This window comes from Columba livia, chromosome 1 (assembly GCF_036013475.1).
Source record: "Columba livia isolate bColLiv1 breed racing homer chromosome 1, bColLiv1.pat.W.v2, whole genome shotgun sequence".
Classification (NCBI taxonomy): domain Eukaryota; kingdom Metazoa; phylum Chordata; class Aves; order Columbiformes; family Columbidae; genus Columba; species Columba livia.
In genome coordinates, this window is record NC_088602.1 from 106,163,208 (window position 1) to 106,181,934 (window position 18,727).

The 18,727-nt window shown below is 45.4% G+C and overlaps 1 protein-coding gene across 1 annotated transcript in view; it reads right to left on the reverse strand.

Annotated features, from left to right (window-relative positions):
* PTCHD1 (patched domain containing 1) overlaps positions 1-18,727 on the reverse strand; it is a 39,829-nt gene that overhangs the window by 17,601 nt on the left and 3,501 nt on the right. The window contains exon 2 of the mRNA XM_065071167.1: positions 7,416-8,076. Coding sequence (XP_064927239.1) covers positions 7,416-8,076 — 661 coding nt within the window. The remainder of the gene's footprint in view (positions 1-7,415; positions 8,077-18,727) is intronic.

Sequence of the window (18,727 nt, forward strand, 5' to 3'; positions counted from 1 at the left end):
TGCGATTGTGAAGCACTTCATTTCAATATTAAACTGTCTTCTGGACAGACTTCCTATGGATAAAGCTCCTTTTTTCCAAAAAGCATAATATCTACTGAGTCATCAACACTCTTCTGAAGTCAAGAAGCATGTATGTGCACAAGGATTTCAGTGGGGTTTGTAGGGGTGAAAGGGGGACATGGATGTACCTTGGCTGTGTCACCATCACACATGGCTGGCTGCAAGTTTTACTTGCTATTTTTACATGGCACGGGAAAGAGCTGGTACAACAGTGTCTAAATTCTCTGCCACCATTTGTATTCCAAGTCCATTTCCTTCCCATGCATTAGTGGCTTCTTGGTGTTTGGGTTCCTCAAGGGGCTTGGGGCACCAGATCCTTTAGGAGGAAAACTGGAGAGATGGGGACCAGCAGATGCAGGAGATGGTTAATCACCTCGCCTTTGGGTGCAAAACACTGGCTTTGGTGAGGGAACTCATTGGGACACTGAGAGAGGAGAGGTTGCCTGTGGACATACTTCTGCTCTTCCCCTTGAGGAATGGAAATGCTGGTGACGCCTGAGGGACTGCAGAAGATGCATGGCTGCTTAGAGAACTCAGAAAGAGACCGAGGGACTGAGGAGCCAAAAAGGAGAGGAAAAAGGAAATGACTAAGAAAATGACGCACCTGGGATTCTGCTCAGGGTAGATAAAACCAGATAATTGTATTTATTTCTTAGAAGGGGAATGAAAGGAACAAAACACAAAATGTTTTAGGAGTGTTAGCTGAGTTCTGCAGGGTTGAACTGGGAAAGCTGAACAGATGGAGTGAGAAAAAACCAAGTGTACTTTCAGGGCACTGTTAAAGCCCTTTGGCAGCGTGAAAAAACAAAGGATGGGAAATCTGAAACAGCTGCGATACGACTGCAGGGTATAGTAGGGACATCCCTATTAGGAAGCCAAGGAAGTTATTCAAGAATACAGGGAAAAGGGTAGGAGCAATGGGCCTAGCTGTGGTTGAGGAGAGGGGAGGATGGGAGAGAACAGAAATTTAAAAAGCCCCCAAAATGGCAGAGGGCACATGCTGGCCGGAGAGGGGAAAACAGGAGGAAAGATACAGGAAGCTCAGGGAGACCAAAAGATGCTGAAAGCTCTGCAGGCATCAGGAAGGAGATACCCTGGCCTGGAGCAGTGAGGGGGGGAGACCTCCTGGAGGCTGCTGGAGATTGCAAGCAAGATGGAAGAGATGGCAGAAAGGGGCAGTGGGGCGGCAAGCTACATGTTTCTTCCTGGCATGAAGAAATGGCAGAGGGGCAGACGGTCAGGGAGAGCGAGAAAGCTCAGCTCAGGGAATAAAAACAAAAGAGACTCAGTAAGATTCACATTTTTATTATCTGACAACGGGAAAATTGGTGGAAAAGTACTATACAAAGTCAAACATTCATGTGTGTATTACCTTTATGTGTGGACTAAAGGACACCAGGGAGACCTGTGCAGGGGCTGGTTCTCTCTCTTTGAAACTCTCTCTCTATAACCACTGTTGACAGTTCAGGTTTATTGAATATAGCAAACACTTGGGTACTTGATAGGGAGGATAATGAATGCTTTCAGGGTATACAGATTTGGCATATGTTGCAATTCCCTACTAGCATGTTCTTCTAGAAATCTGAAGAAGGAGGCGGGCTGGATGCCTTAGCAGCACCGAGGTGGAGCTCCAGCGAGCTACATGTGCTGGCCCAAGCACCCCCGTCTTCTCAGGGCTTTCACACTGGTTGTTAGCTGTCCTTCTTGATTCAGCCACCTGTTGCCTCCATGGTCCCTAACATTCAGCAACCCTTTCATTGCCCTCCTGTGCTTTTCACTCCCATCATCAAAAACAGTGACCTCCTCTCTCCTTTTTTCCTAGCATTTGCCTTCTGACCTTCTTTCCCAACTGCCTGACTCTTCCATAGAATCACAGAATGGTTGGGGTTGGAAGGCAACTCTGGAGATCATCTAGTCCAACCCACCTTTTAAAGCAGGTTCACCAGAGTGGATCACACAGGAATGTGTCCAGGTGGGTGTTGAATGTCTCCAGAGGAGACACAACCTCTCTGGGCAGCATTCTCCAGGGCTCTGGCACCCCCAAAGTAAAGAAGATTCTCCTCATATTCAGGTGGAGCCTCCTGTGCCTCAGTCTGTGCCCATTGCCCCTCATCCTATCATTGGGCACCACTGAAAAGAGTCTGGTCCCATCCTCTTGATGCCCACCCTTGAGATATTTATAAACATTGATGAGATCCCCTCTCAGCCTTCTCTTCCACCTGCTCCTTCCCAGTTGTCCCTCCCTGGACCTACTCTGTTGACCGTCTTCCCCTCCTTTCTTCCCAGAAGGGGCATTACTGACACAGCAGGATGTGATGGTAGGGTGGAGGGAGGCAGTAAGAAGATGTATTTTCATTTTTCCCTGTTTTGGCGAGTTTTGCACGAGGCTGGTTATCGTTTCCATTTACAGTGTGCTGCAAGCTCAAGCCACTCTTGTAACTGCTAACTGGTTTTCCCCTGCCAGCATCGCAGGCTAAATATAAGCCTGTGGAGCCGGCTCTGCATTCCTCCCTGCCCGTATCTGGCAGCGCCTGGCATTCCACTGCAATTTCACAGAGCCGATGCTTTTCACGAACTTGGCAGCTGAAGAAGAGCCGCCTCTCCCCGAATAAGCTGTAGGAGTTTCCAGAGGAACAGGAAACAGATTGCTAGTTTTCTCGTCAGTGCAAAGGGCGATACTGCAATTCTCTCTTGAGTCTCCAAGTTAAATGCTGCGTACCACCACTGGGAGGTAAAAAAAAGTCATGCCAAAAACTTGTTCAGCCAGCTTGTTGTCCAATGGTTTTGTTTGGCAACAGTTTTTTTTTTTTTTTTAATGAAATTGATATTTTTAAAGGTTTGGCAGTTATTAAACAGCATTTAATGCATAAGGGAAACTTATGATGAATACATTAGCATCTGTGTCAGACCAAACATCCGTAGTTTTCAGCAGAGCTGGCAATAGGAAATCACAATTTTAATCCTGCTTTCTAGCTGACACTATAAATCAGCTATTTTAAATTCAGCCGAATTGAAGAATTTAACTTTTTTGTTCTTAGGGTCAAAAAGGAATAGCCTTCATTCAGCTAAGTATTCCACATGAACTAGGCATGCGAGTAATCTTGACCTTAAATTACTTGTTTAAACACTGATAAATGCAGACAACAGTTTTAAAAAAACATGGAGGCTTATACTAATTCAAAACCTGCCCAGATGAATGGTGGGAGCCCGCCAAGTTTCACAGGTTTTAGGCTTCCCTTTCACGTTAGAAGCACCTGTATAAATCCAGAGGTCAAGAAGCAAAGTCCCTGGTTGGGCTTGACTAGACATCCCTAGAGAAGAAGCCAGTCGCGGCCGCAGCCAGCCTGCCCTCTGCCAGCCCACCCTCCTCATCCTCACAGCTGTACCTCTGGTGGCCAAAGGGGACCTTGCTATTGTGGTCCCTGCTGGGGAAAGAGGTCTCTGGCAACAACCTCTCCTGGCTTCACCTTTTGCCAGTCAGTTAGCAGCCAGTGAGGGCTGCAAAGAAACCTGCCACAACACAAAAACCGTCGCAGTAGTGACATGCTCAGGCTATGTACAGTCGTCAGTGTCTGAGTTATTCTGGCTTAATGAGTTACCTTTCATGAGCTGAGTTACAGTAACCTGCCTTAATTAAAGAGTAAAGTAAATTAGCATAAACTACCGTGAAGGTGATTAAACCCAAAGCAGCTAGTGTTTAAACCAGTATGTCAGATTTAACAAGTGGGGCAGGCAAAAGATGTTCCTGCCTACAATTACACAGTCTGAGCTTAGGAATGCAATTTGGTAAGCCATGGCAATTTAATAACATAAAATTGTCCTATTGATGCAAAAGCTAAGGATTCAACACCTACAAAGGTTGGTACCCTTCACTATAGCTTTTGCGTTCTTGAAAATGGATAATGCAGAAGGGATGTCACAGAAAACAGGATGAATGAAATCAAGTATTACAGAGCACGTTGACAGGAGTATTTTGCAGACATGCTGCCTAAATTATTAGAATGGGCTTGTGACTGAACAAACTACTTAAAACTATTGAGAAAGTAATTCTTGAAAATATGAAAAAGTCAATAATTGCAAAACACTGCTGACCAACTTCAGTTAATGCATCTTGGAAGGGCAGTGATGGTCTCAAGATGAACTTAATGAAGAGGAGCAATGGTGTGAGACAAATAAGCCAGAACTCAGCAAGGACAAAGGCTAACTTCTACATGTTGGTTGGAATAACTGGTTGTGCAAACAGGGTGGAAAGTGACTTGAAGGATCTGTGAACTACCATGTGCCACCAAACAAATGCCAACCATTTCAACCGCTGAGAAAAAAGTTAATGTCATATGGGGATGTATGAAAGAGGAGTGCCATATGCAAGATGTGTGAAATCATCCTCCTACTCCACTTGCTGCTGAAAGCCTGAGTCTGAATCCTGCACCCAGATTTAGGCACCGCTCTCCGCGAAAGATGTGGAACAGCTAAAAGCAAGAAGGTTGCTGGAAGTCTGGTAAGCACAGTCTGAGGAAACCAGGGATGAAAAGGAAGAGGACTGGACAAGTGAGAGTAGTCCCAAATGTGCAAAGAAATATAAAAGAATTTGTTTTCCAGATGCAGTGGATAAATAAGTAAGACAGCTGAGTTGCAGAGGGGAATTGAGGATAGACATGATGCAAATGCCATAGCGCAGTGAAACACAAGGGGAAGTGGCCCAAGGAGGAGACAAAGCACAGGGTGAGAAGTATCTCTTAGGAAAAATGTAATCTTGTCCAGTGGCAGAAGGCAGATGATGTCTGGAGAGTGTCCTCCCTCCAGCCTGATGATGCTGACCAAAAGTTAAAAATCCTCAGCTGCTATAAACTGTGGAAACTTCATTAACAATTTATACTAGTAAAGGGGCCTTGCCTGAAATGTGTCCAGCGTAATAATTTCTTCTATTTAATTTTTGCTTTTAGCCATGAGATTATGAGTAACAGCCACAGGGCTACACTGTTAGGCAGAAATCCTTTAGCTTTCTAAAGGTCAGTTAATCTATGATCTAATCTGATGCTCACTGAAATTAAGTGGAAGCAGTTCAGCGGGCTATAATGGAGCATGGTTTGTATCTCTAGCCTTCGGTTACCTTGAGTTCAAAAATCCTTTATAAGCAAAACAACACAGGAATGAAATAAATTTTGAAATGCACATCGAATCTTTGTTGTACTGCAGGGGAAAACAAACAAACAAACAAAAATAACAAAAAAACCCCAAACAAAACAAAAAACCCCACAAAAACAACACCTGCCTTTCTAGCTGTCTACTGGTTTAAAACAATTTCTCCTTAAAAACTCCAGAATGTCTTTAGTGCCTTCTGTTCACCTGTTGATATTCCTGTCCCTTGGGAGATTTTATGCAGCTGGGGAAGCAGGCAAGATTCAGGCGAATTTGGCTGCTCTGTCTTGACTTGTTCACAGTGAGATAGGAGCTGCATATTGAAACCTACTCCTCTTAAGAGTGGAATACTTAAACTAAGCAAGGCCAAAAAAACCCCACCCAAAACCAAACAAAAACCAAACCACCAGAAAAAAAAGGGAAAGAAAAGTGGAGCTGGCTATACAGCTCAGCAGTATAGAACTGCAAAACTTCTCACGGCTATCTCTAAGTCTTTAAGGATTTCAAGTCTCAGCATAGTCACTATCAGTGAACTAAAGATCTGAAAGGTTGTCCCAGAGAGCAGATGCTTTGATCTCCAAACAGAGCTAATATTTCGTATTTTCGAGTTGCTCTCCCCAGGTACTTTCATTTCATATGGCTGGACTTTAGGCTGCTTTTCTACTACTCTTGCAATAAATATGGAAATCTCCTCCTATGTAATATTACAGGTAATATACACTACTTAATTTGAGGAATTTAATTTTATAATACATGCACAGGCATAAAAACCCACAAAAGAAACCAAAGACTCAGGTCAGAAAGCCAGATTTCTTTTGCCTCTTTCTCATGCTGCATTTCCTTCAGATTATGACACAGTTTAATTTTCATGGATGTCATCCGAAAATGAGAGCCGATGTAGTCAAATTATTTTTGTCACTGAATATATTCTGTAAGCTAACTGCTAGAGAGATGCGTTGAAGCACAGTCTTTAATTAAAGTGCAACAATACCACAGCTACCGTACGGACATGGCACTGGAACCTGGCGCTGGGTATAAAAATAGCTGTGCTGAAACGCATCGTATCACTACACGATGTGACTAAGTCAGTGGAGACACTCTTACACTTGAAACCTGAAGTACTACTGAGCACTGATTTTCAGCTGGGGAAGCTGTGATCAAATCAATGCATGTATTATTCTCTACAAATGAATAACGGCATGAACGAGGACACATTAAACACCTACAGCGCACAAAGCTTTTCACACTGGTTCTGAACCAAACACAAAGAGGCTGTGAGCTCTCCAGAGCTCTCGTTTTGTCTCCCGTGAAGTCCTCCTGCCTGTCTGAATACAACACGCGGCATCCCTGCAAACGCCCTGGTGCCAACAGGAGAGGGCACTGATTTTGGGCCGGTAGCGAGCTGACCGCCCTTCTCTCCTCCTCTTTCCTACCCTCAGGGAAAATAAAACAAAACAAAACAAAACCACCCTGTACCCTACACTGAATGAAGGCGGTACGAAAATTAAGGAGATGAAGATGCCTCTGCTGGCACCAGAGCTGGGGAGCATCCAATGCCGCTTCCTACACAGCCCTTCATCACGGGATGCACTTGGCACTACCCAGATGGGTCCATCCCTGACCCGGGGAGGCAAAGCTCTACACCCCAGGGCTGGGTAACCCTCCCTATGCTCTCTCAGCCAACACATGGGCTTCAGGAGAAACACAACCCAGAACTGACCCCTGCCCTTATCCCACAGTCAGGCCCCTGACAAGCCAGGACAGCACCGCTCTGCTCTCCCAAGGAGCCAGTGCTCTCTAAATGCGCGACGTGTGCAGTCCCTTTGATGTGCCAGCACAGCTGACACTGTCATTGCAGCACGGGGACCTCTGCAAAGCTTTCCCTCCAACACTGGCCACCAAAACCAGAATCAAACATCTACAGGAAAGCAGCAGCTGGGCTCCCGCTCTGCACAAAGCACGGCATTTGTGCATCCTTGTTCCTCACTACCATGCAGGCGCTGCATCCTATGGCAGGGCACTACACCACACCAGAGCACCAGGTGTGGTTTTAACATCCCGGCACGGTACAGTTTAGGCAACGAGGCTGTTTAGGCACGGGGCAGCGTTGCAGGGAGGAGGAGGCACCGGGAGCCATGCAGTGATGCTTCTCCGCTTGCTGGGAAACGTGTCAGGGAGGCACAAACACACAAAAGAGAGAGATAGGAGATAGTTACCTAACATCACGAAGGGGATTCCCAGGAAGGTGGAATTGTATTTCCCACCAGTGAGATTGATGATCCCAGCTGCAGTCAGGGTGGCAAGGGTCACAGTCAGCAATCCCAGGAGGCCAAGCCAGGGTTTGCTGCGGACACAATCCTGCATGGAGCAGCAGAGAATGGCCAAGGTGACCACAAGGACCAAGCTTGTGATCAGGTAGCGTTCTGACACCCTGCTCGTCTTCTGGAAATCCTCCTTCAGCGAAGAAGAAGTGAAAGGATACATTTTGACTTTCCTGTTGGATTTCTGGAAAAGTTCAACAGTGTCACAAAAAATGGATTCCCACTTCTCTGCCACCATGTCATTCAAGGAGTTGATTGCCTGCAAGTAGTAGGTGAGCTGAATGGCTTCTGCAGACTTCACGCGGTCTTTGCTGTGCACAGTAACCCCACCAAGCTGATGCCCGTTATACACTTCCCTGCCATCCTTTAAGTGAGTAATCGGATAAGTGATTGCAAAATTAGTTCGATTAGAAGAACGAGCAGCCTTTAACTCCTCCAGTACATGCACTATGTCGTCCACTATGCATGTCTTGTCATTGTTCAGGATACATATATGGGCAAACGTGTAATTGAAACCAGGTCTTTGAACTTGGATCCTGGTCACAGCAGAGTGCAACTACAAGGGAAAGAGAAATCACACACGTTATTCATCAGTTCATCTCGCATAGTAGCAGCTAGAAAAACAGTGGCTCCTCACCTCTGTCCCTCTCCTATTTGATCTAAGCAATAACAACAAAAGTTGTCGACTGCAGTATTAATAACATACACATTGCAAAAAAAGGAAACATGCATTAAAACAGCAGTATTATTCCCCTGTGGCCTTTGCTGATAACTCAGGTGGGTCATTATTTGCATCTGTGCCACGTGCATCTCTAAATAAGCAAATTCGAAAGGCCCGCACCTCCACTTTCAAGCGACCTGGGCAAACATAAAAGGGAGAGCTACAGCTTGATTGTGTCTGGGGACGCTGTTGTGCTTGGAATTGCCAAATTCCTCTCTCTCAACAGACAAACTTCAGGTACCTAAGGCAGAAGAGCAACGTGACCGGGGGTGCCACCTGGGCGGGATGCACTGGCAGCAGCAGGGGACGTGTCCAAGTACAGGACAGGCCATAGCTGCATGTCCCAAGTGCAGAGACAGCACAGCAGAAGTAACATAGCTGGCATTAATTATTAAGTTATTTTTGAGCATCAGAGGGGCATAAAAATTACCCTCCCTTCTTGAAAAAAATGTAAAAAGCTCTTGCAACCTTCTATGTATCCATTCTAGTCTACACGGCAGAAGCAAGAAGTCTAAAAGGTGGTAAGGGAACAGCTGCAAGAGACTGAGGTTACAATATTTTTCAAAAGTGGAATATCGAATTTGTTAATGTTGGGAGCCTCAACAAAGTGCAAATATTTTTTTTTCCCTCATTTTCCTTGCAAAATACGCAGGCCTCACCCACCACCACCACCATTTATCCCCTGTACTGCTCTAGTGCAAAGAGTACCAGGACCTTCCATAAGGATGCTGCCAAGGCCAAGGCGATATTACCAACCACCAGAAGGCTGAGTGGACTTTCCCCATGGCTGTGATGTCCTGCATCGTGGGCAGCCACCAAATTCAGAAAGGGGGTCCCTCTGCTTTTTTTCCAGCTGGCATTGGGGGTACCTGACATCCCAAATACCGAGGGACCCTGCACGCTACTGCGTACATGCTTTGTGCACAGCTTGGTGAGAGATGTGATTCCCTGAGGTCTTAGCAGGGACAATGCAGGGGGACATGTGCCCCTTGTGCTGCCCGGTCCCAGTGACCCCGTGGAGGCCCCAGGCCTGCTGGTATGGGTGGCCACATCTGCTGCCATGAGGGGAGCAAATCACCAGATCCACTCTGAGTAACTGCATGGATTTATCCTTCGGGATAAACTGAGGGAAACAGTCGTAGGAGCAATGCAAAGGTGTGGCAACACAGCATAAAAGAGAAGGAGAAGCCCTCCTTCCCCTGCAAAGCGGGGAGACCACAGCTCTTCCAGGAAGTTGAAGAGGCAAATTAAGGGTAACTCCAATTTACCTTCCTAAAGGGTGAATAGTTATTTTCTGCCTTCAGATTTTGAGCAAGGTGCAGAGAACTGGCCACAAGGAGATGATTTTTTTTTTTAAGTTTTTTTTTTTATTACTTGCATATGCTGTTTTCCACTGCAATCCAAAGAGGGCAGGAGGTTCTTATGCCCAGTAAAGGGGCTGGGATTAGGTGATATTTAATGGAACTGCTTTCTTCTGAAGACAAACAGTGATTAAAAGAATAGAAGATTGGGTACCTAAGAGCAGTAGAGCTTATATACTCATCTGATGGCAATTGACAAAATGTCTAATAATCAGTGCTAAAATCCTGCATCTGTTATATAGTCAGTGACTTTGGTGTGGTATTTCAGACCTATTTTCAGAAAAAACCCCCACATTTATAAGATACTGTGATTTTTATTGTGTTGTGATTACATTGCATAATCTGTGATGGGCATAAATTTAGTTATACCACCTTCATTCCTCAGGATGGTATGACATAATTTAGGCAAAGATTACAAAATTCCTAGATTCTCAACTTATTTCTCTAGCAGCTTGGGGTGTACTTTTCCACATTTGAGTAATTTTTAAGTTTTGATAGAACAACTGCTCGATATTGACATTAGAAAGGCAGATTTGAGAAATGAACTGAACTAACAAATCTTCTCACAGTACTGCAAGAACACAATACCTGGACATAGTGAGAACCAAAATTCTCCATTGTGGTGGGAGAACAAACAACTGTCTGTGCAACAGGTTAGGGGCTTTTGCACAACTTTCTTCTAAAACAAAACAAATCAAAATATTTGCAGGAACATGTCAAAGAAATGAACCTGTATGGGGAATTATTCCTGTCTTTCCAGCTTGTTTCTGCAAAGTTCTGCTTTGCAAGAGCTGTTTTGGGGTACAAATTCAAATGTATGCTGTTACAGTTTGGGGAAAGTGTGCCGATTTACCGAATCAAAGACAGATAGCTGATTTTTTTTTTTTTTAATGGCAGCTACTGTATGGTTTCATTTACAGTGGTTGTAAAATCAGATGTAATATAAAGAAGTGCAGCTGAGGACAACTAGGAGGAATAGAAGGATTTTCCTGCCTATATTAGATTCACAATACAACTCTTTCAGAGAGGATACACTGAGTGACACAATGCAGAAGAAACTAAGCTGTCCTGCAACTTTTATCAAACGATGTGCGTTGCTATTTACCTACCCTGCCTCACTGCTGCATTTCCTTCCTTCCACATCTGAAGCTCTTCCTTTTAATATTTAGGTTATAAAATAACCTCATCTGTCACAGCTGTTACTTCATCTTTAGCAAAAGGCTAGGAGCTAAATGTCATATCTAAAATACTCATTTCTTCTTGGAAACCATCCTCTCAGACTCAGAAGCCCATTCTGCAGTGGTGACCCAGTGCTTCCTCCAAGGCCGTGCTGGGCTGGGTGCCATGCTGGGGGTCCTGCCCATCACATGTCCCAGCCATGGGGCTCCAGGGAGGAGAGGGGGCAGCAGCCAGTGCTGCGTCCTGGCGTGCCCCAGCAGCCCCTGGAGCCTGCTGCAAGCTCGTGTGGTTTAGAGCAACTCCAAGATGTACTCTGAGCTTTGCCAGTGGCCACAACATTTGGTCTCAAACTGGAGGCAAACAGCTGAAGAGGACAAAAACCCTGCCATTCCCTCCGTCTTTTTGAAGCGTGCCGAGCACTGCCCCAGCGTGCCCAATGATTCAGCTCCGGGAAGCCTGACTCAGACTTTTCATTCTCGGGACAAACACATTGCTTTACCTGCACTTGGCTTTTTCAGACCAGATCCTAGAGAACAAAGCTCTGTCGCAGCGTGGCTGCAGGCTGTCTCTGTCCCTTTGCTTGCCCATGACAGCCCGTGTGCCGCGGGGCTGCTGCCTCTTCCCCGCCAAAAGCTGCAGTCCCACAGCGCTCTCCACTCTGCGGATTGAGCTGTGGCCACCCAGGTTCTTCCACCCTCACCCAGAGCCTACACCCACGGCCCTGGGCAACTGGCTGCCACAGAAAACACAAGGTCTAAGAGGTTACAAGGGCATGTCCTATAAGTTCAAGGGACTACATAGGCTGCAACTGGGCTTGCCTATGGTACACCGGGAGGTCCCCCAGGAAACTTTGGTTTGCTAACAGGAGATGGTAAAGGCTGTTGGGTGATGGGGGCAACATGAGCAATATGCTAATGCATATCGCACTCCTCACTGCAGCAGATTTTAATAGAAGTAACCATATTCTGAATAAACCTGGCACCTAGTACTGGGACAAATGACTGACCACCAGATTCTCATTTATCCAGCTCTTTTCTCATCCTTACCAATCCTATTAGGAGAAAGGGAGAATTAAAGGACTAACAAAAGCTGAATGAATGTTTTTTCTTGAAGGGAGACATGCACTGCTTGCTCATCGCTCACAGCTTTTTCAGCTAGCTAACAGTGCAAGGAACCAAAAAGCAGTTTACTGCTGAGATGCCAGAGCACTGCAGCATGAGAACAGCACAGCGTTGCCTAAGCTGCCTCGCCATGGTGGCACATCATCTCTGAAAGCTCTCAGGCATGAAACAGTAACTTCCACCTCCCCCTTTCACTGTTTAAACCATGACCATCAATTGCAATGCCCCTCTCCTTTCCAAAAACAGTGTTTATGTGTGTCCCATACCACACCAGAGATTTCTAGAACAGTTTTTTCTTTCTCCAGCCATTTGCATTCAGTAACATCTTGGTCCTGGTCTTTGTTTACTCTAAGTCCCACGATCACTCAAGGTATTTAGTTTACTAAAGGTGGCTTGAACCGGGAGACAAATCCCTTTCTGCAAATACCTCGAGGTGAGGGGTGTTTGGGTCCCACATCTCCACACCAAGCCACGTTTCAGTCTGTGGCACAGCTGACAGATGAGACACAGCGAAATCACACTGCCTGGGAGGGGATGCCAGGACTCAAAAGAGAAAATCCCTTAATTTATCCCAGGCTAAACCATTTCCTCCAGGGCCTCAGAGTGCCATGGCTGAAAAGATTTCTTCAAGCTTTTTTTGGCTGCTGGTCCTCCTGCCTCTACCACTGGCACAGGAAGGCAGGCACTGGGAACCGGAGCCACCCAGGAGGCTCGGTTCCGCTGTCCTGGGATGGCCAAGCACCGCACCAGGCTCTGTGAGAAGGCTCTTCCCTGTACAGAGCTTGGCACAACTTTCAGTAGTGGTGGCAAAGCTGAATCTGAAGGCAAAGGGGTTGTACTTAGAGACGTATACTCAGGACAGAAAGGAGAGCTCGATTTTATTCTTAAGTCCATGCAAAAAATGCAAGGAAGTCCAAGAAGGGGTGAGAAAAACCTCTAGCCCCTTTGCTTCGTTGAGAATTCATTTCTTTAATTAAAAAGTGAGCAGGTATTACCAGAATTTTGTGAATTTAATCAGGTAACAAAAAAGTCTGCAGCCTCCCTGCGAAGCAAACAGATACTATCCCAGCAGGGAGGGGTTAGAAACTGCTGATTCATTTGCAAAATGGTCCAGCCCCAGCAATCTTTTAAGCCTATGTTACATAAACTGCCACCCTCATCAAAGCCGTGGGCAAAGGAGACGAGGCACAAGGACCACGCAATGGCCACTGGTGTCCCACACAGGTCTCACCTCGCTGGCAGCACAGCTTTGCTCCCAGGGAAACTGTGGTGGGAGCGACAGCAACACACAACAGGACACCTCGGTCTCACCAAGCACCTATTCCTGCCCCGGAAAAGACATCCTGACTTGGGCGGGAGCTGCATTAGAGTCACAGACACCATTTTTAATATTAAGCATGTGTGCTTATCATATATACCACAAAAGTGTGTTTGGTTTTGTTGCTGAACAGTGATGTGCGGTGTTTTATAGGGAACGTTACTCATCATAAGGACTTGACTATGCTTTACTACTTTACATATAGCCGATGGATGGCCTACCAAACAAAACTGGCTAGATACATGGATGTCCTCCTGTACTGCGAATGATACGGCACATACATCAAGAGACATATTTTACTCACAGGAGTAAGGTCTTTGCAATGCCATATTACTTTTGTTTTGTTTTGTTTTTGCTATTATTTGACTCCGTTTAATCTTTTAGTCTGTATCTGACAGTTTAAATTGAAAATGAGCTTCACTCTAATCCATGCTGCCAAGTCCTACAATTTTTTTACTGTCATTTTCACCAAGACTGTTTTTTTCTCTAAGCCCTGGAGCCTGAACTATTGTGATATTTTAAAAGTGAAGAATGAATTCATTGTCTATTATTGTTTAAAATCTGTTTTGGGTTCAAGACTGGAAAACTAGAAAGCAGGACGAAGACAATGATTTGAAATACAGACTTCATTTTAATGTGAAGCTGATTTACTTCTTTGGTAATTTTTACAGGTAACTTGTGCCAAGGAAAACTAAGAGGAGAAAAAGCCTTTAATAGATTGCTAAAAATTTCTCCACTTTTTCTATGATCTCAGTAATCTCTGGCATTTCCTATCTTTGCAGAGTGCTTTTTTATTCACTTAAGAGATGGCCTCAGTCAAAATGTAAAAAGGTTATGAGAGGGAAAAGACTAGCACAGCTCCCAGCTTAATTCACGAAAGAAAACACAGTGGGCTCCGCAGACACGGGCAGAATTAGACTATCAAGAGTGTACTTGCACCAGAAGAAGGAGTGGAGAGAGAAGGCAAGGGAGCCCCGAACAGGGCTGTGCCCTCCTGTCAGTCTGAGTACCAGGGGTCCAGGTCAGAGGATCACAGGGGGCTGGTGGGCACCAGCCTCTTGACCAAGCCACTCTGGCCGATGGAGAACCCGTGCACAGCCGATGGAGGAAGCCAACAGATCCTACCCGCTCAGGAAAAAAACGTTAGAAGCTGCAGCTGGAGAGTGTGCAGCAAGGAACGTGAGGGGTAGCTGGGGTCTTTTTCTAGCAGTCCTACAATCAGGTTTCCTGAAGAGACACTAAGATACTGATTATGCAAGCTATGAATTTTTGAAACTCATTTTTTCAGCTGTCCAAAATATGGTGAATTATATTTTCTTCAAACAATTTTCATGTAAATAAAATCTAAAAATTGTTCAAACTACGAGTCATCAACTGAGGGACTACTATTAGTACTCAAAGTGGCAGATGTGCACGCATTTCTATTTCCATCTGCCTTCTTAGTAGCTACAGAAAATTGCTAGATATGATTTTTCTTTTCTCATCTGAAGTGGAGAAGCTTTTCTAATCAATACGGTCTTAATTCTAAGCACTGCCCTGGCAATTCTGCCTGAATTCATCCCATCGAGAGAAGCCCGCTCTGTTTCTTGGCCTGATTGCAGCTGGAGGACAGGACCTCTCTGCGCAGTCTGGCACATGGCTCTGAGAATGATTTTTCACAATGGGAAAAGAGACAAAAACTTTGCTTCTGCAGCTGATCTCGCATCAGGTCTATAGTGGCCTTCTCCATGGGTCCCAGACCTCTCCATGAACACCTCTCCATCCTTGCAGCACTTCTCAGTGAGCTGGTAACACAGTGCAGGCTTTTAGGAAAGGCTCCTCCAGCAGAAGTGTGACCAACTGTCCCTTCTTTGCTGCACAAAAAAAACCCCCTCAATAGCTGCAACGTTAACTAATAAGTCGGCTCCTCCCGTCTCCCAACAGGAGAGAGGGTGTTGTCCTCCTCTAAACCCCAACTTAAAGACAAGGTCCAGACATAGCTTTGAGGAGACCTAAATGTGGTCACTAGGGAGTCCTGGCAGCTCTCCTCAAGCCATGTGGCACTGCCTGGGGAACCGGTGGCCCTGACCTCCTATGCCTGCCCTGCTAGCTTGCTGTGCCCTCCCAGAAGCTCACCCAGAGAGGTGATGTCCCCCATTATAACACGTCCTGTCACGTGTTGAGAAAATCCGTCCCCTGTGTGCTCTTGTTAGACAGGAGGTGAGGCCTGACCTTCTCACGCAGGAAAGGCAATGGCACATGAGGTGCTGGGTGTCCCCAGCACAGGTTGCCTGGCTGGCAGCAGCTCAGGGCGCAGGTTTCTGTGGGAGCCTTGCACCACAGTGTGAGGTGGGAGGCAGTGTGGGGGCACCCCATGCCAGCCAGGATGGCTGGTGCTGCTGGAACAGGGCAGGGGTGTGGTGGGGACCAGTGGGACCAGTGCCTGTGCTGGTGAGGCTACATCTCATATCCTGTGTTCAATTTTGGGCCCCTCACTACAGGAAAGACATTGAGGTGCTGGAGAGAGTTCAGAGAAGGGCAGCGAAGCTGGTGAGGGGCCTGGAGCACAAGTCTGATGAGGAGTGGCTGAGGGAACTGGGGTTGTTCAGCCTGAAAAAAGGGAGGCTGAGGGGAGACCTTGTCACTGTCTACAACTACCTGACAGGAGGTTGTAGCATGGAGAGGGTTGGACTCTTCTCCCAGATAACAAGTGACAGGACAAGAGGAAATGGCCTTAAGTTGCACCAAGGAAGGTTTAGACTGGATATGAGGAAACATTTCTTCATGGAAAGGATTGTCAAACGTTGGAACAGGCTGCCCATGGAAGAGGTTGAGTCAACACCCCTGAAGGTCTTTAAAAGACATGTAGATGAGGTTTTTAGGGACTTGCTTTAGTGCCAGAGTTAGGTTGTGGTTGGACTCAATGATCTTGAGGGTCTCTTCTGAAAAAAATGATTCTATGATTCTATAATTCTGTGACACAGTTGTGCTCCCAGGCACGGGGAACTTCAGGACTTCTGCTCCAGCCGCTGGCTGGCACTGCAGGAGAGATCAAACCCTCTCACCCACAGGAATCATGCCGAGGAGCTGCTGCTGCTGACACCAGAAGCTCAGAGGGGTTTCTGCGTGTGCTTCTATGCTGTCCTTGCAGCATGCTATTTATCTTCCCCCTTCCCTGGCTGTGCCCAGATCTTACCTGCGTATCTTAATTCTCATCTGTTTTCGCATAAGATACGTTTTAGCCCTGCAGCATTGTGCTGCTATGACAACAGGCTTGCACTTCTGCTGCTTTCACACCCTTGTTTTTCTTGTATTAGGACTCTTCCCCTCATTTTACAGCCTTGCTCTAAAGACATGAATTCAACCTTGATTTTTTATTAACAGAATCCATTATATGTTCTGTTGATTGTTGCTCTAAGTGTTTTTGGTGCTGGAGCTACCTACAGAAGGTGGAGACCTGCTATATCCATTGCTAGATCTACAGTTAACTGCCTGTGTCCAGGCATTCAGAAGTAGCCGAAGTTTTAAAATAAAGAGTACCTTGTAATAGCTAGGATCGTGATCGAACCAGCTTTCAGCTCTGCTGAATGACCAGAACCCACTTCCACCGAGCTTGAAAATAATGGCTTAAGTGTGCCGTGTTTGTTTAGCAAAGCAATTGGAAATACCACAGACATGGGAACATAAATATGGTTATTTCCTCCATGAGCTTCCTCACACGTAGAAAATAAGTGAGGAAATCCAGGAAGACCATAGATATAGCCTGCAGGCACACACATGAACAGGGATCTAATAATTAAGGAGCAAAGAGAAGAAATAAACCCCCAGAAAGCATGAGGTCTACAAAATTTTGAAGTTTAACTGTTTTATTCTGCAGTAATCAGAAGTTACACAGTTCTTAAAAAATTGTGTCCTTAAGCAAAAATACTTGATTTTACTATTTGCCTGCATGTTCAAATAGATATATAATCAGTTATCTAGATCTATTGCTGGTCAGTTCATATGAGAGAAGCACTGTCTGAAAATACGTAGTTCGGGGAGTTTTCTTTAAAAAAATAAACCCTTGTCTACAGATTTACATAGAAGCAAACTGCAAACACAATCCCCTTCAGTAAGGCATGTTAGATTTCATTCTCTTTTCATCTTTGTGTCTTGCTACATTAGGTATTTTGCCAAAAAATATTAGTACTGTGTTACTGTTGTAAACACAATAACATAAGTGGAAGAGAGGATATCCTTCTGCAAAAAAGGGAAACATTTCACTAAAAAAATAACAGATGTTTGTAGTATAACGCAGTTAACTCACTGTAAGTAGAAAGGAACGAACAGGCTCCAAAGGATGGGTGTCTCAAACTTTGGCTAAATCAGAATACATTTTCTGGGGTTGAAAAAAATCTGGCTAGGTCTGTACGCCTTCAACCTATCAACCTATCAAGTTTTTAGCTGCAAGTGGAAATACCACCATAAAATGGTAGTGGGCTGCTCTTACACTGTTTTTAGGTGGAATTCTAGGCTTAGACAACTTGTACAGACTTTACATAATCATCTGAACTTCTACACTCCAAGCACTTTTTAGAAATACAGGGGTAAAAGCACACTTTCTTCAGTTTGGTGTTTTTACTTCCTACCTCTTTCTGTCACAAGAGTGAAATCCTGAGGAAGAAAGGTCCTGCACACCAACAGCACGGGATGCCCTGCTCAGCTATAAAGTAGGTACAGCAGCGAGGAAAATGTCATGATTGCCCTCCCACAGTACCTCAGTCTCCATCTCTTGCATACCCAAGACTCTACTGAGGCTTTTTGTTAGATCAGCTATTCAAGGCCAGAGATTCAGGATATGTTTAGGTTTCTCCCTTTCTTCTGCAAGTGACTATAACAGCTGTAAACGCAACATGGCGATGGCAGGCCCAGAATGGTTTAAGCATTTATGGGGAGTTATGAGAACTAAAGATGGAGATTTATACAAAAATAAATTGTTTTTAAAAAAGGTACTCAGCATCATCTCCAAGTCAAAACTGTTCTATTAGGCAGCCACACACCTTCCTGCTAATGAGCAGGAGGGACCTTGTGTGGAGCAGCTTGTACATTCAGCAAGACCTGTCATTGCCATGTGAGCAGCCAGCGTTGCGCAGGCAGATGCTCACTGTCAGCAGGGAGTTCTACCGCAGCTCTTGTTCTGGGAGCGATGCTTGAGATCTGGGCCCAAGACAGCTGTGAGGCTCAGCCCTTCCCTAAATCTCTTCCCAGCTCAACAAGGTTTCATGCAGTAGTGGTAATGGTGAGTTCCTCAAGCTGACAATGTGCCCACGAGGAACTGCACTAAGCCAACCACAGTATTTTAGGGATGACACCAAATAAGTTATTTAATTAACTAATTAATTGATTAGGATGTTAGAGCTATTAACTTTTGACAACAGCAGTTATGTTTCAATTTCAACTGCTCAGACCCCAAAACTTTGTATCCCTTTACTAAGGTGACAATAATGGAAGCTGACTTCTTCCTTTGCCGAGGCAATCTCTTTCCCTTG